At 32.7% G+C, this 25048-nt stretch overlaps 3 protein-coding genes across 4 annotated transcripts in view; 1 reads left to right on the forward strand and 2 right to left on the reverse strand.

Annotated features, from left to right (window-relative positions):
* Window positions 1-659: 659 nt before the first annotated feature.
* On the reverse strand, window positions 660-8747 carry LOC111695362 (uncharacterized). The gene is made up of 10 exons (XM_023464677.1): window positions 8075-8747; window positions 6128-6196; window positions 5399-5706; window positions 4111-4260; window positions 3459-3611; window positions 2710-2809; window positions 2353-2405; window positions 2120-2182; window positions 1499-1676; window positions 660-1215 (listed from the first exon to the last, which is right to left on the reverse strand). Exons 1-9 carry the CDS (start codon window positions 8745-8747, stop codon window positions 1530-1532), a joined length of 1716 nt encoding a protein of 571 aa, XP_023320445.1. The 3' UTR covers window positions 660-1215; window positions 1499-1529.
* A 907-nt stretch (window positions 8748-9654) lies between these two features.
* Window positions 9655-20601, reverse strand: LOC111695335 (E3 ubiquitin-protein ligase ZNF598). Its single transcript, XM_023464620.1, has 16 exons — window positions 20557-20601; window positions 19535-19827; window positions 19097-19214; window positions 18688-18803; window positions 17952-18078; window positions 17501-17533; window positions 17131-17216; window positions 15169-15291; window positions 14312-14391; window positions 13705-13792; window positions 13218-13313; window positions 12543-12696; window positions 11963-12094; window positions 11487-11596; window positions 10241-10284; window positions 9655-9884 (listed from the first exon to the last, which is right to left on the reverse strand). The coding sequence occupies exons 1-16, from the start codon at window positions 20575-20577 to the stop codon at window positions 9670-9672; spliced, it is 1836 nt and encodes a 611-aa protein (XP_023320388.1). The 5' UTR covers window positions 20578-20601; the 3' UTR covers window positions 9655-9669.
* Window positions 20602-21748: 1147 nt separating this feature from the next.
* The window catches only part of LOC111695329 (cAMP-dependent protein kinase type I regulatory subunit), a 40042-nt gene continuing 36742 nt past the window's right edge, over window positions 21749-25048 (forward strand). The window contains exons 1-2 of one of the 2 annotated variants that reach the window (XM_023464612.1): window positions 21749-21821; window positions 22281-22472. In XM_023464612.1, the coding sequence (XP_023320380.1) occupies window positions 22386-22472 (87 nt within the window). In that variant the 5' untranslated portion in view covers window positions 21749-21821; window positions 22281-22385. Of the gene's footprint in view, window positions 21822-22243; window positions 22473-25048 lie in introns of those variants that run through there. The other variant, XM_023464611.1, reaches the window with a different exon arrangement.

Below are 25048 nucleotides of genomic sequence, written 5' to 3' on the forward strand. Positions count from 1 at the left end.
TACCCAACAGAAAGCCACCTTGGCTTGCCTACCCCCCCCCCTCACCCTGGACTTACAATTTGTATTTGATTTTCGTGAAGTTATCAAAAGAATATATGAAAACATTGTAAGCCTGTAAAACTTGGTAAAATTTAGCCTCCTTCTTTCTTTCATATAAATAGTCGGATTTACTACAGTTTTAACCAGCCTTTGTTATATTTAATACTTTTAATTTTGGACAAATTTCTCAATATCTTAGGGCACAAAAACTGCAGACCACATTTTGGAAATTTCAAAACAAGGCGCATCTGATGCTACTAAACTGTTGGAAGGCAATGTTGTGTTTACAAGATTTTAGCGACAGTATCTCATTTCTGTTTACACCAGGGCCCACGATCTACCAAAGGTCTTTATTGTTTTCTACCCTGAACTTCACTTAAAAGTTTTTTATAATCACAAATTATTTTTAAAGAACCAACGACAGCCAGAATGAAAAATTGTTAAGAGTGAAACTTTAATTACACCATGAAGAGATTTAAAATATAAGCGGGATGTGGTCGGACTTGTTTACTGTGGTTTATTTACCTAAAACCAGTTCCTGACCATTATTAACACGTCACAGTAATATGTACACAAACCCTATCTTCTTTACGTACTTTGCGTACATTGTAACTTCTATGTAATACATCAATGTTTTATTAAAAATAATAATAATGATAAAAGAAATAACAATTTTCAATATATTCATTTAAGGCCACATACATTATCACATGCTTGTTGAACTATTAAGTCTAACGTGAACTATACAAAAGGGCAATGGTTCTTAGGCAAAAAGTCAACAATATTAAAAAATATGATATGAATTTTTATGTGAAGTTAAATTACGCTTGAATTCAGAATTTTGATGCACGGTTCTGAAGATGCACATCTCAGCGTATTTTAAAGATTTGGACTTAAAAAAGTAAATCTTACTCTATCAGGATTACTTTTTTACTGGCCAGCCCTAGTGTACTCAGTGTACAGTGTACAATGTACATTATATTACAATTTCTAATAAAAATGAGAAAACTTTAAAGGAAATCGTCTAATTTAAAGTTTTATTTTGATTGCATTTAATATTAAGTCTCGAGTGTGTGCACTGGGTAGTGGGTATTCAACTTCCTTATACATTTTTACTTTTACTGGGATACTTTAAATCCACTTTCAAGGGGACTGTCAGCCTAATTTCAAGTTACCCTCCATTCAGAGATGAAAATGCCCGATTCACAGTGGTACCCTCAACAGCTTTGTCTGATCAAGTATGAATTAGATGAATTCTAAAAAACTAATTATGTTTAACTGTGGTTTCTCTACAAACGTGTATGGCACATTTCTCCTGCAGAAAAACATGTGGAAATTAAACACTACAAGTGTTCTAGAGAAACGACAGAATCTTTAAAATTATTGATCAGATAAAGGTTTCAAGGGTACCGTTGTGAATCGGGCATTTACATGTAGGTTCAATTAAAATTACGCTTACAGCTCCTTTCGGAGAAGATAATTGAATATGTTTATCCAAGAACAGGGAAATCTGAATCAAGATTATGACTCTGTGAATGATGAGAAAGATCTGAAGGTAGAACAACCTGCCGACAGGTCAAGCACTGTGTGAGCCGGTCAGCTTCATTATACTTCTTCTCATACAAGGCCAGTAGTTCCTAGAGAATACAGGTTTGGGTTAAATGATGTTCCGAAAACTCCATATATTTACCGTTCTAATAATTCCCGAGTCTTGAAAATTGAAGGTAGAAAAATAGTAGATCAAAAGTAGCTTAAAACTCAAATAAATAAATGCAAGTTAAGATCGTCCCAAAAATCATCCAAACAGATGAATTAAAGGGACTGTAAGCGTTATTTCAATAAACCCTTCATGCACGGTTATACAACGATTTAAATTGTTTATTTTTATTTCTTGTTTAGAAAAATTCACAGAAATTACCTTTTTCAAGTAAAAAAAATCATGCTATCTTACACATTTTAGATATGATTAAGGTTTCAAAAGTACCGCTGAATACGGGCATTGACATCTTTGCATGGAGGGTCACTTCAAATTACACTATCGGACCCTTTAAAGGAGGTGTTAAATGGTAGCTAGATATACCTGTTGTTTATCTATGTCTGGTAGTAAGACCAATAGTTCAGGGAAAAATGCAGTAAAAACATCCTAGAAACAAACACAAACTATATCAAAACACGGCACAAACAACAAATTGCAAAAATCAAACTTAAAGAGCTTGTTTATATATTTGGGATCAAAGATATTTAATATATTTTTAATTTTCATTGTCCGAATGCAACTGAATCAGATCCCACCACTGAATTTAAGATTGTTACCTCAGATATGAGTTTTGAGCATTCCGTGAAATAATGTGAGGAACTTACACCACCTGAGTAATTTAAAGCGTTAAACTCACTTAAAGTGACTGTTCGAAAAGTCAAGACGTTTTTAAGTACATAATATGAGCGACAGCTTTTTTCCATGTATTCCTCATATTCTAATAATACATGCTCGAGTTTATTTAGGAACATTTGGAGTTCTCTGTAGATTATGATTATAAATGCCATGGTTAAAATACATTTTTTTTGTCAAAGCTTGAGCCAAATATTAACTTGATTTTTATCAAGATTTAAGAAAAAGAAATTTTTTTTGAAAAAAAAAATATTAAATAACTTCTACATTTACAAGTTTACCTGTTCTGAAAATCCCGGACACATCTCGAAATTTTTTGAACTCTAGGGATTTTCCTCCAAGAAAATCGGACACAGTCGAGATCAGTTTTGCATTGCGGTCCTAAAAAAGAAAATAAACTTTGGTGGATAAATGAAATTTTAGACTCATGTTAGTTCATATCATTCATAAAATATCTACCAAAAAATCTCTGAAAAAATGTTAAGTGGTTAATAATGTTAATCCTATATTTTCTTCTCCAAACTATGATAATAAGACTTCAGTGTCGACTCCAAAGTTTAAAAATGAAGAACAAAGTAAATTCTTTATTAATTACACTTCCAAAACGAAAAAAAAACATTAGCCACTAATACTTTTTCCTCATGAAGAGAACATTTGAAATTCTTTTAAATGAAACACCTCATCATCCCCAAAACAAAATATCCCTCCGAAATGTCGTTGAACTACATATCGCCGTTTCAAATCCATATTCAGTCTCCAATAAATTAACTGAGGCCGAATTAAAAGAAATTGAGCCGCGGCTCAAATATGGTTGGTTCCACTTAAAATTGTATTCAATATTTCAAGTTTTAAGCGGGCGCCCAATTGAAACCAGTTTTTTAGCGGATTTGCGACGCGACTCAAATTCATTAAATTCGCACTATAAAAACTCACGAATCTTTAACTTTGAATCGGATTTGAACCGGCGGTAGGTAGTTTAACGACAACCTCCTCAATTCATTAAATTAGGTCTCTCATCTCATGAGCGTACCTGGAACCCCTGGGGCGGATAGAACTGGAATCTTTTCTTGAACCCTGGCGGCGGAGTTCCAGATTTCTTGCCGGTCAACTGAAACCCAGGCGGAGGTTTAGGAACCGGTTTTACAACAGCTGAACCAACATCATTACTCATGGAAAGTGCTTCCTAAACGAAAATAAGCCATTAACTTTGTTATTGCTGAGGGACCTGCTTAAATAATAATAAAAGTTTAGTGGGTCGTAAATAATTACAAAGAGATAATTTTTTCTTTTTAGGCTCCTTTTAGCGTTTTTGTTTCTAACTTAATACTTCATGGCAATTCTTTTTATCCGGATTAACACTAAATTATCACAAAAAATTACCATTTTAATCTTTAAGCAAACACAAAAATCACTGACAGTCTATTTGTTTACAGCAACATGGCGATTTTTGTCGTACTTTTTTTTTAGGATCGCCAAAGGTGGAACCTTTACCCATGAACTTTGGAGACATCGAAAGAAAAACTGTTCCCTCTATTTATTTATTTTTACAATTGAGATAGTGAGATTTAGGTCTAAAACCCATTAAAAAATTATCCAGACGACATTTTAAAAATTCTTTTCATTGCTCTGAAGTTCTCGGTTAAACTGTATGAAAACCATGTTAAATTATTTCTAAAGCTTACCCTAACAGATGTGTTCGTCCACTGTGACTGAACAGGAGCTGGTTTTATTAGTTTATCCTCAGCTTTTATAAAATTGGCGCTCATCTTTTTAGAGGCTGACTCGAGGCTGGGAAAATCCTCAGCAGGAGAATTTGACTTCGAAGGAAGGGACTGTAAAAAAATGACAAAATTATTAATTTATTAAAAAAACAAATTTATCAGTTTTTCTTAAAAAAATTTAAATCGTGCTTTAAAAATCATGTGTAGCAAAGAATGATTTCAGCCAAAAATGTGGGTTGTTATATGGGACCATATAGTTGTATTTTCAATTGTTTCTTTATTTAAACCCTTTATTTTATCAATACTGAGGAAATTATCTTAGTGTTTCTATTTAGAATTGTCTAATTCGGACAACTTCCCCCATAGCTTCTGTAGAAGAAATTCGCAAGTCCCTTTATAGAAAAACAAACAAATTTAAAATGGATCTATTTTCAGAGGAGAAAATGATGGATATCTGGAGCATGCTTGATCAAAAAAAGCTACAAAAGAAACTGTTACGCGAGCCATGCTGCGTAAGTAAAGTCTATGTTGCGCCCCTGTGGAGTTCTGAGTTCACCCTGAATATCTGTACAGAAAAGAGTTGAAAAAGCAGTGAACAGACTGTCTACGCATACGCGGAATTCTTGCGTGAGAGCGGACAGATTTCTTCATATTATATATAGTTCTAGTCCGTTTACTGTATCAATAATGTAAACTTTGCCAATAATTCTAGGATCACTGCAGTAAATATTCTTTTATATATAAATATCTTATATTTTGTGTTTTTTCATGGATTTAATGATTTATAATGTAGATTGTTGGTTCCGTTCCACAGTTTTTTAATGCATGAGTTGATTTATTTTGTATTTGTATGATTATTTAACTCAACGCTTTTTCTGTGGATTTATTAAATTATTTGCTAGATTGAAGTCTTGGTTGAATAAAAGATCGGAACCCGTACTACTTATCCTTTATTATGGAGAGCGATCGGAGGAGGAAGTCTTGCAATCCAATCCTGAGAAATACCGCACGGTACTTATATAGCTTTCATTAGGTCTTTAGGAAAATCGCATAGTAGCGAAACAGAAACTCTTGTGCATAGGAAATACAACTCTTTTAAATGGAATGGTCATTTAAAAAGAGTTTAGTCATTTTAAATAATGTTTTCAGTCCTAATTTATTAGACCTCAATAAAAATAATGAAACATCATATCTATATCCATCATGCTCTAAGACTAAATAACTCATTGACACCCCTTTAAAAACTTACTTGTCTAATGGGTTGCTCCACCTTTGCTTGTTGTTTAGAAGGTCGAACCAGAAAATCCACTGTTTCTAGTTTAGAAGGAATAGCTTTTATATCAGGTTTAGGTTCAGGAGGTTTCATTTTTTCAGAGTTATCTTTTTTATTCTTCTTTTTTCCAACTTCTGGTTCTAGAAGATCAGCAATGGAACTAAGTGTGCTCGGCTGGGCAGGTTTGGGTTGTGAAGAAGGGGTGTTGGGTTGGGGCTTCTTGCTTTTATTCTTCTTCCCTTTCTTAGGAATTACACTAAAAGGTGTCTCTGAAGGTTCTAATCCTGATAAAAGTAAAATATTGTATAAAAGTAATATTTTTAAATAACAAAAAGATTTATGACAATATTAAATTAACTTTATTACGTAGATGCATTACTGCACCTCTTCACACAAAAATGAATGCTAAAGTAAACATAAATTATTTAAAGCTTTTCACCAGATAGTAGATAGTGCAGCAACAATATTAATTCCCAACCACTTTATTCGCTGAACTAACTACCGCCGCGGCTGGTTCAAATCTGGAATCACCGAGGAATCTTTAAATTTGTATTAACGATTTAGATTTGAACCTGCAGTAGGTAGTTTAACGACCTAGCTCAAATTCATTAGAGTTTGTCACAAGTCTAATCATTGTTTCCTAATTTTATTGATTTCTAATTTGACAATCAATTGGTTATTAAAACTAATTTGATTTATATTTACCTGGAAAATCTTCTGAACTATTTAAATTCTGAGGTTTAAAGAATACTGGCTTCTCACTCACTTTTGCTCCTACAATATTGGTAAATAGTAAGAAAAATAACGATATTTTCTCTTTCACATTTTCTTTAATTACAACCCCTCCCCCTGTAAAATATCCAAATTAATACGAAACATTAATTGTATGTTATGCGTAGGAAGATAGTGTAATAATCAATATTATAACAACAATTTTGATTATTACACTTAATTCCTACGCATAATAATATTTTACCACATTCTTGGAGGATTTGAATACATTCCCAGAATTACATTTTTATCTTTTATTAAAACCTTAAAGGACCTCATCTCCAGTGATTTGTAATATAGTAAAAAGTAAACTCAAAAACTCAACAATCTTTTAGAAAGTGCATCCAAAATGTGCCATTCTTATCGAAAGGACCGCCTAGAAATTTAATGTCACTCAACACAACACATGGATTTTATTTGACAAAGAAAGAAAGAAAATATTGATTTTAATTTTTTTTTTCAACTATTCCATCTTTTAGGAAGTGTGTACTGTAAATTGTTGAGTCTTTTATAGCTTTAATATCCAAAATACACCAATTTCATCGAAAGGTGTGCCTAGAAATTCAGTGGAGTTAATTTGTCACATCAATGAATATAATAGTTTCAAATTATCAAATACCATATCATCCTTTAGTTAGTGTCTTTAAAGGTTGAAAGATCCAAAATATTTTTCTGAAAAAAATTTAATGTCACTAAACCATTATTTTATCCGACAAAAATAAAGAAAATATCCATTTAAATCTTTTTAACCCATACCATCCTTTAGCTTAAAGATCCATTTTTATTGAAAGGGTCGCCTAGAAATTCAATATCACTGAACAGTAAACACCACCACTTAGATTTCTTTTGTATCAAAGAAAATAGTAATTTTTTAATATGTTAGGGAGTGTTTTCAAAGCTTAAAATGCGCTATTTTTATCGAAAGGGGTGCCTAGAAATTCAATATCACTTAACATTCCCCTCTTGGTTTTCATTTGTCAAAATCAGAGAAAATGTTAATCTATAATTTTGTCAGACCATATATCTATCCTTCACATTATGGAGTGTCTTCAATAACTGAAATTTTTTATTTTCTTTGCGTTTGACAAATGAATTTCAAGAGGGGGGTGTAAAGTGATATTGAATTTCTAGGCACCCCTGTAAAAATGGTGCATTTTGAATCTTCAAGTCTTTGGAGATGATCCCTAAATAATGATATGGTTTAAAATAATCCGAATTTCTTACTTTTTATGTTTTAGCAGAATGATATCTGGGTGGGGGTAATAATTTATTTTGGAATTTTTGTGGAAAATGGAGCATTTTGGATTTTTAAGCTATCGAAGACAATTCTTACAATTAATTTAAAAATAAAAATTTATTTAAAAATTACCTTTTGTTAAAAAATAAAATCAAAGAGTGATTGTAGTATTCTCTTACTACTAAAAATGTGCAATAAATTGGCAAACTTAAATTGGCAAACTTTGATAAGATTACACTTCAAGTTATGTAACTTGTATAGGATCAATTATCTTTGCAGCCTGATAACATTGCACATCGGGTTATCTCCTTCACTCGGAGCTAACCCTTATACAATTACTATCTTTGCAACCTGACAACATTGCAGATCGGGTTATTTCCTTCACTCGGACCTAACCCTCATGCAATGTTGTTATCTTTGCAACCTGGCATTATTATACTTCGGTTATCTTTATCATACAAAGTAAACCTTATACAATTATCTGCTCGTGCTATTATTAACACCCAAAGTAATAAATATATTTCTCATAATGTTACTTCATTTATTAACATAATCATAAATGTTTACATAACATTACATAAAGATAAACTGTTGACATAATAGTTAGTCAGAATCCTTTTATCATTAAGGTTCCTTAACTTGACCTTCAATCGCCTTCTCAGTTAATCTACCAAGTCTGGCGTGCATGACTGATATAGCTTTCAGCCCGTCAATCAGCTTTATATCTTTATTATTACAGGTTCGCTGGTCAACCCGCTTCTGCAAGACCTGGAGCAGATCCCAAACCTGGTTAGTCAGCCTACTACTGATCTCATCTATACTCGGATCAGGGTGCAGTCTGTATTCTTGCTCCCAAGCCTTCCCTCTGTCCCAAACCTCAACTTGTGGGACAACAGCAGACTGGAGGGAGCTAAAGTCCTCCGGTATGGAGGACAGGAGATCCATAATCTCCTTCCGGAGTTCCTTGACTTCAGTATCAAGCTTCTCCATCTTCTCTAGGATATCCTGCATGTCATCATCCTCGTCACCATCCTCTCCTAGATCCTCAACTACGTTCTCGTCCTCCGAGGCTGGGACAGTGACAATGGGAGTGTCTCCACTGACAAGAGGAGTGGTATCAGCTGGATCAACTTCATCTTCATCCAGCTCTACTTCACCAATAACAGGAACTCGATTCATCTTCTCCTGCTGTAGCTCATCCAGAAAGATTCCCTCTGTATTCAATCTGTGCACTGTATGTAGCACAGGAACCGGAGCGGTAGAGTGCAGGCGACTTGTGTCTTCTGCTACGGCTCGGGTTGTACTAATCTCTGGCATCCAGTTATATTCAAGGGACTGTTCACTCTTATCAAGAACAATTTGAAATACAACATGAGGTGTTTGTTGATTTTAAAGTTCTAGGATCTCCTTTTGATGAAAATTGTGCATTTTGAATCTTTCAGCCTTAAAAGACTCTTCCTTCAAGATGGTTGGGGTTTGAATTGCCAAAATTTACCAATTTTGTTGATATTGTAAATTAAAATCTAAAATTGAGTTAATAATAGATATTTTCCCCTTGACGCCCCTACAAAGATGTTTTTGTAGATCCTGATCATTTAATAAAAATATTAGATATTTTTTTATTTCTACTTGCTTTTCCTTAGCTAAATTTGTGTTAAGGGGCTTATTCTTCTTCATTTTCAGGAGTCTGATGTAGATCAAATAGTTAACCTGACAGTTGGCTTTTAACTACCTAAACCATATCGGGCTAATCTTGCATGCTGAATCTATCTTTGTTAGGCATTTTTTTCATGGCCTTACATTCTGACAGACCCAAAATCTTAAAGTAAATATGATATATTGACATAAAAACAATATTTATATGAATATGTCCCCTTCCTACACTCCTGATGGAAGAACAGAAAAAGAGCATTTTTAAAGGGTTCAGGTTAAAAAATAAGCAATTTGTTATTGTCATGAGTGTGAGAATGAATTAAAAGTAGTTTTAGTTTCTAGAATTTAGCTGATTTATTTATCTATCAATTTCCCATGAATAATTCTTATTATACCACATTCTTATCGGATTTACTACGTAGCCAAATCCGGAATATTTCTTGTTAATTGAATAGAAATGAAATTTAGCTTTTAAGAGTTTTATTACGATATTTTATCCGTAACTTTCAGTTGTTCCAACTTAAATCTTGAAAAAATAATTCCCATAAAAAGTCAAGATAATGGGTTAAAAGCAGTACAGCAGGAATTAAAATATTGGTTGACCGTTTCTAACCTGTCCTGAGGCTCTAATCGTTTTCTCTGAGAACGAATTTAAAGGTCGTCCTCCGCCTCCCAGGGAGGGATAATCGTCTTCATCGCTCTCGAACGGATCAAAATGTTTAGCGGCAGGTTTTAACCGGGGTTGGGCGGATGGGCGCGCCACAGATCGGGGAGCAAGGCCAGATACAGGCCTGGACGCACCTGAGAGAAAAATTATACTATGAATATTGAATATTTTATTAAAACAGTGTTTAAGATCTTAATCCGAATAAGAAAAAATTGTGACAAATTGTTTAAGAGAAAATTTAGGTAAAAATATATATGCTTAATGCTTGTAATGATGATGATGAAAATAAAATTTTTATTTTCAAAAATTCTAAAATAACGTTGCCAATTTCAGTTTTTGAGTGGCCGATTTGAGACTCCAGAGTATCGTCTCGATTAATAACCGGAGTCCACAAAATCAACCTTTAGAACATGCAAATGTATAGCCCTTTATTAATAAAAAACTTGATAATTATAATGGATCCTAAGCACTGCACTGGTTAGTAGCTTACCAGGTCTGGACTTGGCACTACTGTTCATATTCATGGGAGCCGTTCTAAAAAACAAAGATGGTCAGCTATTTTCAAATAAATCTTAATTTTTGTAAATCTTAACGGCCTAATTAATAAACATTGTAAACATTTCATATATAATCAACATATGAATTTTTAAATCTTTAATAAAGACAAAGTATTACTATCATTATCTTTCCTTTTGTTATAATACTATGAGATATAACTGTTTCGTTATTATACCGACTATTGAATATTAAATTACAAGCCGAGTTAAAATAGTTTTCAATTATAACAGGGGTATATATTAGTTGTGAAAAAAAAATCCAATATGTGCAACACATATTTTAGGAAGCATTAGAGTAAACTAGCTCAAAAACGAAAAATCGAAAAAATTGTCACATATCGTTTAACGAAGTTAATGGATTTCCAAAATGGTATCACACTTTACAATCCATTGAAAATTGAAAGAGTTAACCCTATTTAGCCGAGTAAGGTTAATAAAGGTTAAAAAAGGCCAAAAATGGCGGGAGAAGCAGTAAAATGGGTGGACCATTTTCGAAAATTATTTTAAAATGCTAAAATTTCGTATTTGAGTTAGTTTAACCCTAATGCTTCCTAAAAAATGTATCGCACACCTGGGAATTTTTTCGCCCCCCCCCCCTTTTCAGAGTCATATTTTCCCCAATTCCACAACTTAAATAACAGCTATAATTTGACAGGTTTCTGAAGCCCGCACAAACTTTGAAGAAGTTTGCTGCGGCGAGGGGGGGGGGGGGGCAGAGCAACCATTGCAAAGAAAATGATTGGATTCTAGTTGTTAAATGGAGCGTTTGGGTGCCCTAAAAGGTCAACTTCAAGGTCCCCGCTGAGTTTTTTTAAAGCAATTCTGATAATGTTAAAAAAAAATTGTGTGGTTTTCCCCTTCCCTCTTCCCCCTTTTAACTTCCCCTTTTCCCGTCCTTTTTTCCCTTCCTTTTTTCCCTTCCCTTTTCCCTTCACTTTTTCCCTTCATTTTCCCCCCCCAAACCCAATGAAAGCAACCAGAAAAATATACACCCCAGTAATTATACTAACAATTTTGGCGTTAAAATCACTTGAATATAACACTAAAGATTATAAGTTTAACACTAAACAAAATACTGAAATAGTTTGAACGCTAAGCTATTATCTAGTAAAGATAGAGAAAAAAGGATTCGATGTCCAAGTGGCCATTATTAATGATTAATTGATTGCAATTTCTTACCTTGCAGGAAGTCCTGGAAACTCTTCTTGTTTAGATTTAGTTCCATTGGAAACAGGTTTAGGATTAGAGACAGGTTTATAAAAGGGAACAGAATTCTGGGATGAAACGACCTACGTTTCAAATAAAACTCTTAATTAAAACATTATGTATAAGATTATACATTTCTTAGAATCCCTCCCCCCTCTTGGACCGAGGGTATAAAACAATGTCAACATGGATTCTGTTTATGTTTGGATTATTTTTAGGACTATTGGTGGGGTAAATAAGAGATTTATGATAATTCAAATTGTCATGATATTTTTAGAAGGACACATCCAATTTATCAAATTAGTATGTAGAACATTTTAGGTCAACAGCTTAACGAACATCTAGTACATACATTTTGTTTGATTTTCTTGACGAGGCGAGCTTTTTTGTAAAGTACACCCCGGCCCACCGCTCTCCTTCGGTAAAATTAAATTAAGAGTTTCATCTCCCTGAGCAGCGCCTGGTAGGGTTGGAAAATCTTCAATTAATGATGGAGCAGAGCCCCCTCGACCTGCCCAACTCTGACTTGCCCCAGTATTATGTCCTGCTGATTGTGCAAGCTTCTTGGCAAGCTCACCACTCTGAAAATATCAAGTTATATATCATTTATTTTATTCAAGAACAGACATTTTCCAATAAAGGACTTCATTATACTCATTATACTGTTGTGCAAAGTTAGCACCATTTTTCTCTATTATTTTTATAAAGTTATTAGAAATTATTTGAGTCTAGAATATGACATTTTAACATGAATGATTTAAATTATAATATATAATTCAACATTGGAAAAACCTTAATTATACTTTCCAAGCAAAAGGTTTATGTCTTTTTTTCTTTAAAAAATCTTATTTTCCACAAATTCATATTTTACAAAAAACGATCGCATTTTGAATTTCCTTTTAAAGAAAATAATTTTTTGTCAGGATAAATATTAAATTAGATTTCAATCGACGGTTTTCGGGAAGCATCTACAACCCTGATAAAAATTTTACTTTTCATCACTAGATAATTCTTTTTAAATTGTCTAACCTGAGCAAACCCTTGTTTAGGTGGAGGACCAGCTAGCTTACCAGGTCCTGGAGTTGGTTTTGTTCCACCCAGCGAGGGAAAATCTGCCACAAGATCAGGAACTAAACCAATATTAGGTCGGGAGAAACCATCAACTTGGTCAAAATATTCGGAACTAAAAAATGAAAAGGTCAATTAAATATCACAACTTATAGTAGACGAAACGTTAAGGGACTCTCCAGTCTCCACTGATAGAATGACATGTCCGATTCACAATGGTAATTTTAAAGGCTTTGTCTGATCAAGAATGCAGGAGATATCCATCTTTTTCGCCTTTGTAAACTGAGTGATAACTTTCAAATTTGGTTTTCTCTCTGTAAGTTACTAACAGGTTTCTGCAAAGGGAATGGAGATTTTTTCAGAACCTGACACTTCAAGCTAATAAAACGACAAAATTTCCACATTATTAAACGGATAGAGGTTTTAAGGGTGATGTTGCGAATCGAGCGTGCCCCTTTTAAATTAGGAGTCGCTTGAAAAGTCTAATTATAATCTTTTTTTTGCCAAAATTAATTCTAAATGAGATGTTTAGATGTTCTGCTAATTTATCAAGCTTAGGCTTTTCGAAAATATTCATAAAATTCTTCCAAAAAATAATATTTTGGCCTTTGGGTCTAAGACATAAGAAATTTATACCTTTGCTCTGGTTGTCTTTCTTCTCTTCTATTCCTCTGTTCCCCTCCTCCTTCTCGTCTTGAATATCCTCTTTGCTCATCCCGCCCAACCTCTCTTCTATATAAAAAATTACCGATAAACTTAATCAAAGAAGAATAAATACTTAAAATGACGTTAAACCTTCCATTTACTATTCTTCCCTCACCGAGAACTTTTCCCTAGATCAAAAGTTAGGAAAATTTCAAAACAAAAATTGAACTTGGTAAGTTTAACAATATGATATGGAGTAATAAGACCCCATAGAAGGAGATAAAAAAAACATAATTGACAAGGAGCGGCGTGTTTTAAAAAAAAACCAAGAAAAATCTGCTGCTTACCGTATTTAGTGTTATTTTTTTAACCTAAAATCAAGCTAAAATTGTTTAAGGAATGACGCGCCTTTTAAGACTAGTATCTATTAGTGTAACTATAAGGAGAGCCTAGTTTGTTTGTCAAATGAGGTAAATACCTGGAATAAGAATAATCTATATCTATTCTTCTATTCTGCTTAGAAGCTGCTTTGCTCAGCATATTCCCATGCCGCTCTAACCTGTGTGCTAAAAATAGTAGAAATTAAACCATTGAAAAATCAGAAATAGGAACTTTTCTTTTGATCTCCATCTTTTGCAGATCTAGGATGAATTTTATTCCTCCTTGATATCCCGTGATGCAGGGATAATTTTCATTGAGAGATCTTGTATTGATCCTAAAATTTAACAGTGCCCACATTTGATATCGATATCAATATCCACAATAAAGTTATTACGTCAGATCTGGGAACTTATGAGGATACTCATACTCTCGATCGCTTGATCTCGATATCCACAGTGGGCATTTTTTTTTTACTTTAAACAGTATCTGATCTGATTGATTTATTGATTTTGGATATACACAATCTCACTTTTCGCATTGATTCAACGCAAAACTTCCTTGCTTCTGATTAGTTTATCGTTTCCCACAGACAACACTTCAGGTTTTAAGAGTAAAGATGTGAATCCGACACGTCACTTTACAACTGGAGGCTCACTTTGAATAAAGTTACAGTCTTTTTAAATCAACTTGAACATTGAAGTTACCTTTGATGTCTATTTCAGTTCTAAAGACAACAAACTTTTCCTCTTCACATTCCTGCTCCTGGCACAGAAAATGGTCCTTCCTAAACATATGATATTTCTTACTACAAAAGGTTGTTTAATTAATGTATCAAATAGTATAAAATAAAATAAACTTGTTAAACCTTAGTATGGATTTTTAAGCTGAAAAGACTAAGTTTTTTAATATAATTATTTATTTATAAATTCTAACCAAAAGACAAATAAGTGTTTAAGGAGGAAATATTTAAAAACAGAGGTTGTGGGAATATTTCCCCCTATTCTAATAAAAAGAAATTACATTTTTATTGTTTTCTTATTAATCAAAACAATTGGTGGGGGATTTATAGTACTTTTCAACGATGAACTCACTTTTGGAAAAACTAAAAGTGATCTCTTTAATTTATTCTGTGACGTAGTAAGAGAGTTCTACACTTACTAATTCTCTTACGTAGATCAAAGTGAAAACTTAAACAATAGTAGGAAAGAGAACATGGGGGGAGGGGAGACGGGGTTCTTACCACTTTTCCCCACCCCCTGAAAGGTGGGGGATGATACCTTCCTGAAATGTTACAAGTTTTACTGTAAACAAACAACAGTTATTGTGAACTGAGGCCCAGATTTCATGCCCTGCTTAGAAATGCAGACTTCCCAAGTCTTCTTTATAATTTTTTTAAAAATAAAACCAACATTTGGGTTGTCCTTATACGTTAAAGTAAAACTATTGAAAATAAATGTTATTTTTGTATCTTGTAAAAAATGTAAATATGGGTAAATATCGCTAGTTTTTTTCTCTAAAATGTTATTCAGACTATATACCTTTTAACCAGTACATTATTGACCTGAAATGACTGCGAAGATCTGAATATTCTGAAAAGAAGAACTGTGCTCCGTCTGCATCACAGAAATGGCAGAAATAATGATCCTTACGCAGATGTTTATACAAAGTTTCTTTATCCACAAACCTAGAAATAAGAGAAAATCAAAATTTGACCAAAGAGGGAAAAGAAATAAAAAAGGGTTTATGAAAAAGTGTGAAATATAAAAGGAAGAGAAGTCAGAAAAAATATATTCTTTTTCTTCAAACTTCTATTAAAAAAGACACAAAAATTAAATCAAAAATCACATTAAGTTACAAATGGCTTTTCGCGATACTCTCTACTTGATAAGGAATATATGTTACTAAGCTTTTAGGGCGCTTCGCGCCCATCTTCTTTTTCAACTTTTAATTGTGGCTTTATCTGTGAGCATCTTCTCTTTGTTAAGTATAAAACAAAAACAAAAACAAAAAAAGTTTGCAGATTTCATAATATTTTGTCGAGTATTTTCAAAATATTACAAAACTAAAAACTTGCACAAATTTTTAAAATTTTGATCATTCATAAACCTTCCTTGGGGTCACGAAAATTTGGGCCCGATTTGTTCCTCCGTTTTGTCGTTTATTGGATACAAACAAACAGACAAACACCAAAACAGACAGACAGATAGACAAGCTAAGTTTATATATAGATATGAGATCAGTAGTAACAGCTCTGCATAAAAAAAAACAAGAAAAATTAAGCCCTCATTCTTTTAAGACAAAACAATTTGGCAATGAACTTTGGCAATGGATGCTTAATATTTAATATTGGTAATGTAAGAAAAATATATTATTCAGAAATATAGAAGAAAACTCAATTCTCTTCCCCAAAACTAGCCTAGAAAACAAATAAGTTTCTTAACAATCATTAGAGATTTTCCGTGGAAAGTCAGAATGGGAAAGAGAATTAAGCTTGAATGTTCCCTGCGGGAAAATCAAAAAAAGAGAAAAAAGTCTAATAAGATCAATTTTCCCGATAAAATCAAACACTCGCTAACAAACTGGGGGTAAAAATCAACTAACTTTACACCAGGTTGGGAAACAGAGAAATTAAAGGGACAGACCGGCAATGTAGGGTAGTTAAACTGAGTATGCAGTGTTGTGGACAAATTCTTTAGGATTCATTTGAGACATACAAAACTTTTCCACGATGTATAATTATTAATTACTGAGTTTGAGTGCATAGTCGACGTTCAAAATCATGAATTTGGGTGGGTACGTTTTCAGAATCGGTTTTTTAAACTTATTAAATAACGACGACGAAAAATAAAGTAAAAATTATACAGTAAACTAATTACATGGTTAGGAACATATTTCTTAAAAGAAATTTGTCAAAAAATCAATGCTAGAATCAATTATTTCGTTTTCATCATTATATTGAATTTTTTATTTTCTATGAAGTTATTCGCAGATTTCTACAAATTCTTCAAATGTCATCTTTTCAATAATAATTCCAGAAAATCTGCAGAAAATCTTTGTGAATAATGAGAAATTAGAATAATGGGAAAATATAAACTAATACATAATAATAAAACAAGATTACTTATTTTCAAAGATAAGATTAATTTTTATTTTCTCAACTTGTTCCTTAACAACTAATTAGTTTACATTTTGTGTCGTCGTTATTTAATAATTAAATAAAAACAATTCTGAAAACATATTTACCCAAAAGTACGATTTTGAACATCAACTTTGCGCTCAAACTCTGGATTCAGAGATCTTTAAAAAGTTTTATATGCCTCGAATGAATCCTAACAAATTTCTCCACAACACTGCAAACTCAGTTCAACTACCTTACATAGCCGGTCTGTCCCTTTAAGTAAGAATCGTTTAATTGATTATTATCTCCGTTATTTTTTTTTTTGATTAAATAGAAGATGAATTTCAAGTCGTCGCTGAACTCCGATGTACATAGGGACGACAACCTGAATGTGTTTCTACTAACCTATGCTCGCAGAACTCGCAGAGGGGATGACCCTTTAAACTTTTATCATCTTTATCCCCGACTCTTCTATGCTCCAGTAGTCCCGCCTTGGGAAAAATGTATATATTGTATTAATTATAGAACTAGACTCGATTCAAATCCCAGCTCACAAGTCCGAATTAACTAATGACTATACTAAAGACAAACACAAAAAAATGGCAAAATAAGATAATTTTTTATGGAAAGTAAATAAACTTAGGGGATAATGTAAAATGTACACATAATTGCAACTTTAAGTCCCAAAACAAGACCTCTTTTATGAAATATATTATTCTGTAAACAATTCAATACAACATTTGTAAAAAGGATTTAATTATCAATTAAATCTCACCTTATCGTAATATTTTCTCTCGTGTGTGAACATCTAGAAAATTAATTATTAATAATTTCATTTTTTCAGTTTGGTCGGTCCAGATGTTATCCAAGTTATCTATATATAATTTTGGCTTGTCTTGGTGTTTGTCTGTTTGTTTGTATCCAATAAACGTTAAAACGGCTGAACCGATCGGACCCAAATTTTTTGTGGGACATCACGTGACCACAGGGAAGGTTTACGAATGATAAAAATGTGTTTTAAAGGTTTTAATTTTGTAAAAAAAATTTAGATTCTTGAAAATCCGCGAAATTTTTTTCTTTGTTTTAAAATGTAAACAAAAAGAACATGTTAACAATTTAAATAGAAGATGGGCGCGAAGCGCCCTAAAAGCCTAGTTTTATAAAACTAAACCTTGCTTCAAACTCAATCAAAAGTTTGGATTAGTGGCTTTAAAAAAACACTTTACCTTAAGATCTGACACACAAAGATCACAGTATGAGAAGTGATGGTCAGTTCTCAGATGATTGTCCACCTGCCGAAAAGTTTTATAAGTTGGCGAGTCCTCACAAATCGGACAAGCGTGGGCCAACAGTCTAAAAATATATAATAGCTCATACAAATGGAAGTATTGTTGGTTGATCTGAATATCAATTGACAGAAAGATAAAATTCATAAAAATATTTCTGTTAAGCTAAGATAGCTTGCTAATGAAAGATGGACTGGGACAGATGAGACAGCCAGCAGCCCACCCAGATGTTGTCCTGGTGTTTATATTGTAAATTGTATTTGTAAGATGTTGCCCATTATCTTCCTGAGTAATTATCTGAAGCTCTTTACCATTTTAGATAACAATTATACAATGAGATTAGTCATTTATTGAGTAAATAGCCAATAGAACCACCAGGAAAACATCCTTATAGTCTCACTTACATTTATGTTTATTGATATTTTAAGCCATTGTAGGCATTCTTATCTCAAACCTAATAAGTATGTTTGTGATAAATTTTCAACCTGTCAAAGACCTGACGTTGCAGGAAAGTGATTCTATATATCTGTTACAGATAAATATACGAGTTCCCAGGTTAGAGCCGGACGTTTTAAAGGTGTGGAGCATAGGGGCGTGGCTTATATGCCTCGATCGGAAGAATCCCTAAGGTTTGTAGATCAACAATTTCATAAAAATAAAATTAAGTAATTTTTACCTAAAATATTCATTCTTAATCTCGTCAGTCTCAAAGCAAACTTTATGTTTCTGATCCATTTGAAAAATATTATCCTTCACTTCCTCGTACTTCTTATTCTCAGATATCATAATTACCTAATCAAAACACTTTAATAATAAGCTTTACTTCAAAATCCCCTCCCTCCCACAATACAAGGTGTAATTTGGATAAGGATTAAAACCTTGAGAATATATTTCAAGCAAAAATGAAGCAAAAATGTCCATTAATAAAAATTTCAGCTTGTAAAATCAATATTAAGCTCTTAGCTAACTTTTTAAAAATAATAAAGTAAAACAAATTTATGATATTACAAAGTATCAGAATTTAATGTGTTTTTTTTTTCATTGTTTTCTTTTGTTCGGTTTTTCACCTGATGCCCCTTTTTTACCTTAGGTATATCTCTCCTACAAATAGCACACTCATTTTTCTGCATGAGAACGCGCATTCGTGTAGCACACGTGTGGCACACCGGGTGGTTGCACTCACCGATGGCAAAAATACTTATCCTGAATTTTATTCTTATTACAGTTTTTTTTCAACAATGGTATTTTATTTTTGATCTTCTACTGACAGTGGTATAAAATTTACATATTTTCCTGAATTTTTTTTTTTCTTTTCTTAGATATGTGTACACTGTACATTTTCAGATAAAAACGGGTCCTCCTGAAGTCCATCTTCTTTTTATACACTTGGGATATTTGTTCATAATAATACCTCCAAATCACCCCCTTCCAAATATGATTTGATTTTATGTTCAATGTACTTGTATATTACGAACAAAAAAGAGAAAATGTTAACCCCTTTATTTGTAAGTGAAAAATATTACTTGTAAAGGCAAACATTGCAGTTTTCTCCTCCCCCTTCACTCATCTCAGATTCTAGTCGAGGTCGTCTTGTTTCTTTATAATCCAGGTTCTCAATCTTGGAACCACGATTTCCACCCTCCGACCCCCCTCCTCCTTTATCTCGAGGACCCTTATCCACCCCTTTACCAGAGTGCTCATTGTCTCGACCCTGTCCTCCACCCCAAGGATTTCCTCCACGTCCAGATCCTCCTCGTCCTCCCCGACCCCCTCCTCCTCCCCCACGACCTCGCCCTCGGCTTCCACCGCCCTGCTTCTGACAAAACAAATAAAATTAAATTCGGAATAAATTAATATGCAGGCTTCTGAGTTAAAATCTAAATTATCAGAAAACGCCACCTAGGGAATTTAAATTAAATCCATTTAAAAGAAATTGTAGAAATTAAGTGCATTTTAAATCGATCCATCGTTACTGTAGGTTCAAAGATTAATCAAGATTATTCTGTGTTTTTTTTGCGATATTTTTTAAACCGTTGATGGCAGGGTCCGCAGATTTTATGAATTTTCCTTAACAGTCATAAGATATGTTTTAGCAAAAAAATCAAAGCCTTAAGTGAACTGTATAATTGCTCAATTACTGCCTAAAAAAGACTTTTCGAAGTAAAATCAGTAAAAATTACATTAAAAAACTTTTTTGTGTCGCAATTTGTTAAAAAATATCGTCAAAAAAAACAGAAGCAGATTAGAGTCTTGAAATGAAATTTTTGTTTAATTTAAGACCTGTAAATGCACTTTATTTCTACCATTTTTTAAAAATTGATTTACTCAAAATTCCCTTGGTGGCATTTTCTGAAAATTCAGAATATAACTCATGGTAGCCTGCATATAAACATAATCGAAAGAAAAGGTTTAATTAAGTGTTTTGACTTGAAACCTAATGGTCCATTTTCAGCAGTGTGACATGCAACATATTTAATATACTTAATGTGTTGTTTATTTATATGAATTTAGCGTGTTCTAACATGGATAGTGAATGATAGAATACCTTTCCTGCTCCGTCGGACATATTGGTTTTCGAGTCTGAAAATATTTAATGTGAATGGTGAGCAGTTCTAAGTAGAAGATTTAATCATTAAAAATTTCATTAAAAATCATTAAAAATTACATTTACTATATTGGGGAAAAAACAAGGAAAACTTGAACAATTATCTGTCCGTCCTAGAGAACGATTATTCAAATAATAGAACTACATGCATACAGTAACATAAAAATGGAGTTTACAATATGGGAAATTTCTTAATTTATGATTTAGGTCTCACAATTTGTGATCTAGAATTAGTTTAGAATGATCAGTAGATAAAAATACCCGTTTATCCTTATGCTTTTCTATATAATAAAATTGTACCGCTGAGTCAGTCAAAGACAAAAAACAACAAAATTTTGAAACCATGAAGACTAGAGCCTCAAGAAGTTGTTAATACAACGAAATCAAATATGGTTGATTTACATGTTCATGCATCTATATAAGGTGTCAATCATTTAAATTATTAGGGTGATATTGTGCAATAACGTCTCAAAGCCATGGGTGTTGCTCCAGGTTGAATAAACGGGTTGCTTCGGTATTTTAAGTAAATGTCGCAATATCTTGAAACACGTATGTGCGCAAAATCTTTCATATGCCGTGGAATTTTTCATTGAAGAAGTTTGCTTGTCAATCAACTAATCAAATATTGTTATGTAGGTGTCATATCAAGAGGACTATTGATAGATTAAACAACGTTCGTCTTGACTTCTCCTTATTTGGTCGAACGTTCAAAAGGACCGCGCCTTAGAAATAAACTTCTGCAATTAAAATAATTTTTCAATATTTACAAAATTTGTTTTTTAAAAATATATATATATTTTGACAGAAAAATTGTATGCACTGCAATTGTCAATTATCAAGAGGACTAATTCGATAGATTAAACTACGTTCGCCTTGACTTCTCCTGATTTGGTCGAACGTTTCAAGAGGATCATATCCTTTAAAGTTTTTTTTTCTGAAATTCAAATAATTTATCATTTTTTTTCAAAATAATTGTTTGTAAAAATCTTAATTAAATATTTTGACAGAAAAAATTGTACATGCACTGCATGCTTAAATATCTGAGTGTTAGTGTTAGGTTACGACAGTTGTTAGTCGACTAGAGTCCTAGAGGCCCTAAAGAATGTGCCAGTCTTGCTTCAGCTTATAGTAGACAGGTCGACAGGGAGCATTTAGTACGTCCCTGGAAAATTGCTTCCCAGCTGCAAAGATTGTCGTTTAGTCTGGTGACATAATTTAATATTTTTTTAATAGGGGAATTACATGGTGTTCCACCTAATATTAGATCGTTTATTTAGCTCTAAATTGATCATTTAAGGGACAGGGACTTATCAGAAAATTTAAAAGAATGAATTATGAAAAAATGTATAATGCTTAAATAAACATTTTCTTGCAGAAAATGCTAGATTTTTCAATAACAATGTGAGTATTTTGGCGTTAAAGCTTGGAGATAATCCAATATAATATAGGACTCTCTGTGATTAAGAACACAGTAGATACGTTTGACAAATTGAACGTTAGTTTGGTTGTTGAGATATACTTTGTACTCAAAAAGTCGTCTTCAAAAGAATCTGTGATTGACACACACCATACCAAAAAAAAATTACAAAATTTCATTTTGAAAACTGAATAAGTATGTTAAGTTTATAAATCATATGGCTAATTAAATTTACAGATTTTTTAAGGGAAGAATATACAGTTCTTAATTTCTCTCTCTCTCTCTCCTCCTTCGTTCTCTATCTGTCTGTCTGTCTGCTCTCTCTACCTCTCTCTAAACTGAACAAAACAGTATGGCTGACTTAACTATGGATGAAGAGCAAAGTCTACGTGAATGTGAGGCCTACGTGCAGATGCACGACATACAGAAAATACTCAAGGTCTTAATCTTTTTTAATATTACTACTGTCCCCTTTTTTACCTCTACATTATTAACATAATATGACGCATTAAGGCACTTTGGTGTATTATTTTTATATTATTAAAAATTTTTTAAATAAGATCCTATCATTCGTTCAAGTAGTTTGAAGTTGCTTGTCGTTTTATGTTTAAAGTTGTTGTAAACAGGAATTTTAATAATGAAATGAAAGCTGTTAACCCGCAAAATTCAGGCCATAGAGCTCCGGAAACTTTTTGTTAACATTTATTGAATAGGTTATCGAAATACTTGACTTTAAAAATTATCTGAACTATCTAGGGATCTGTCCTAGTGAACGATTTTTGTGTAAAATATTAAAATCAAAATGTACCTTTCTTTGTTATATATATATAAAGTTTAAAATAATTTTTGGACCCCCCCTCAGCCCCCCCCCCCTCCTATTAATTTTGTACATGACCATTTATTTTTCAGCAAATTTATTATTATTTATTTTTTTGTTATTTAGGGTTAGGTTAGGTTAAGACACTTTCTGGGTCGAGCGCTGCGGCTAGGATGGGCTAGGGGGCCGAGCGCTGCGGCCACGGGTTAGGTTAGTTAAGACACTTTCTGGACCGATAAATAAATGGTCAAGTACAAAATTGATAGGAGGGGGGGGGGGGGGTCCAAAAATCGTTCTCTAGGACAGACCCAAAACCTAAAAACAATAAAAAATTATAAAAATTATACGCAAATTTTCGTAAAAATACGTTTCTGGAAAACCTAAGCACTTAAAATAAAATGGCTTTGTATGATAAATACGTAAATATACGCAAGTTCTTTAGCAAAAAGTTGAGCAAACGAATTTTTACGTAAATATGCCTAAAAATACCTATACCTATATAGAGGCTTCAGTATTTTTAGTTTTTCGGGTTAGTAAGGTATATATGTTTTTTATTGACATCATAAGCTAAAATTATTACATGCGGAAAATAAAATACTTTTTATTTTTATAATATAGCAAAGGCCGTTTTTTTTACACCTACCCCTTTCATAATGATCTGTATTAAATATTTTAAGAAGTATTTAATTTCTTGAACATGCATTACCCTTTCCATTTAAAAGTTTAGAAGCAAACATATTCAAATATAATTTTGGGACAAATTGTGGTAAATAAATGTTTTTTTTGCTGAATGTAATAATATGGGTAAAATTGATAATTTTCATTTATTTATTTCAAATCTGTCGAAAATAATGATTTTTAAAAGATGTCAAAACTTTGATGAATTATATTGACGCACTAAGCGTAGTGTCAGAAATAATTTTTTTAACATATTTTTCCAAACGTTCTATAAATATTTGAGTTTAATTTTTTATAAAACTTTTTGTTCTGGATGATTGCAAATGTCAATCTAAAACTTTCTTAAACTGGAATATTTTTTCTAATAGAGTCTAGAGTATTATTTTATTCTAGAATTGCATTAACTTCATTCAGAAAATGTATTCTTTTCCGTACAAGCATGCAGCATGCTGTACAAACCTGAAAGGGGGGGGGGTGCACCCACACCAATTTGTAATCCCCAATCTACTTTATGGATAGTGCTTGTAACAGGGTACAGGGTCCTGCGGGGAACTGCAGGGTACTGGGGGGTACTGAAAGGTACTGGGGGGTACTGAACGGTACTGTAAGACCCCCAGTACCTTGCAGTATGCTTTTTTTGTACTTAAAAGCATGCTTATACTGAATGACAATAATGCAAAACTAAACTTGAATTAAGTTAAGAGCGTCGAGGATTCACTTGACTTCTGGAATATGTTTTACATTGTTCAGTGTATCCCACGAAACATAACAGTTGCAAGACGACATGATATTCGTGTCGTCTTTTAACTTTTATTTTATTTGTGACATTCAGTCGTCAACCCTACTTTCATATGTATGATTCTTGAAACAATATCTACAAAAATTTCCTAGTCCTGATAATTCCAAAATGTGGTCTGTCTTTTATGTGCTGTCAATATTACCGGAGATATTAAGAATTTCGTTCAGATTTCAACTTAATAAATAAAACCAACATTTTTGAAAACTATAAGAAATTCATGATATTAATAAGAAATATTAAAAGCACCACAAAGTGTCAAATTCAGACCACATTTTGGAAATACCAAGACTAAGAGTATTTAGATTAACTTAAGAATGTTAATTCTAAAATTATGTTTAAGATCGAATAAATGCTGCTAATTATTTCAAATCTCTAAGACGACCTTTATTTCGTTAGCTACTGTCTTGTTTCGTGGGACTATTATAGTTATTGCTGAGTAAAAGCCTAAGGACGAAATTCAAATTTATATGAGAAGGATTCGAACAGAGTTCACTTTAACGCATATTTTTAATAAGTAAATGATTCTATGAATCTTAAGAATTATTAAACACTTTGAAAACTTAGCTTACAAGGCAAATCCCTATCCTGAAAAGTTAAATATCGTTTTTTGGCTCTTGGGCAAATATACAACGCAAAACTATATTACCAAATGAATTCTATTCTGCGCTTCAAACAAGTAATTTTTCCCACTAACCGCCACTGTCGTTTAGTCTGGTGACAT

The sequence above is a fragment of the Eurytemora carolleeae genome, unplaced genomic scaffold (genome assembly GCF_000591075.1).
Source record: "Eurytemora carolleeae unplaced genomic scaffold, Eaff_2.0 scaffold8, whole genome shotgun sequence".
Taxonomy (NCBI): Eukaryota; Metazoa; Arthropoda; class Copepoda; order Calanoida; family Temoridae; genus Eurytemora; species Eurytemora carolleeae.

Excerpts from the sequence above, each read along its gene's own strand:
- LOC111695362 (XM_023464677.1), bottom strand. The coding sequence starts at position 8,747 with ATGCCAGAGATTAGTACAACCCGAGCCGTAGCAGAAGACACAAGTCGC. Across the intron at positions 6,197-8,074 it reads AACTGAGAAGGCGATTGAAG|GAGCAAAAGTGAGTGAGAAG; the intron begins GTCAAGTTAAGG and ends CCAATATTGTAG. Across the intron at positions 5,707-6,127 it reads TAGTTCAGAAGATTTTCCAG|GATTAGAACCTTCAGAGACA; the intron begins GTAAATATAAAT and ends TACTTTTATCAG.
- LOC111695335 (XM_023464620.1), bottom strand. The coding sequence starts at position 20,577 with ATGTCCGACGGAGCAGGAAAG. Across the intron at positions 19,828-20,556 it reads TGTCCGACGGAGCAGGAAAG|AAGCAGGGCGGTGGAAGCCG; the intron begins GTATTCTATCAT and ends TTGTTTTGTCAG. Across the intron at positions 12,095-12,542 it reads CTAAACAAGGGTTTGCTCAG|AGTGGTGAGCTTGCCAAGAA; the intron begins GTTAGACAATTT and ends TGATATTTTCAG.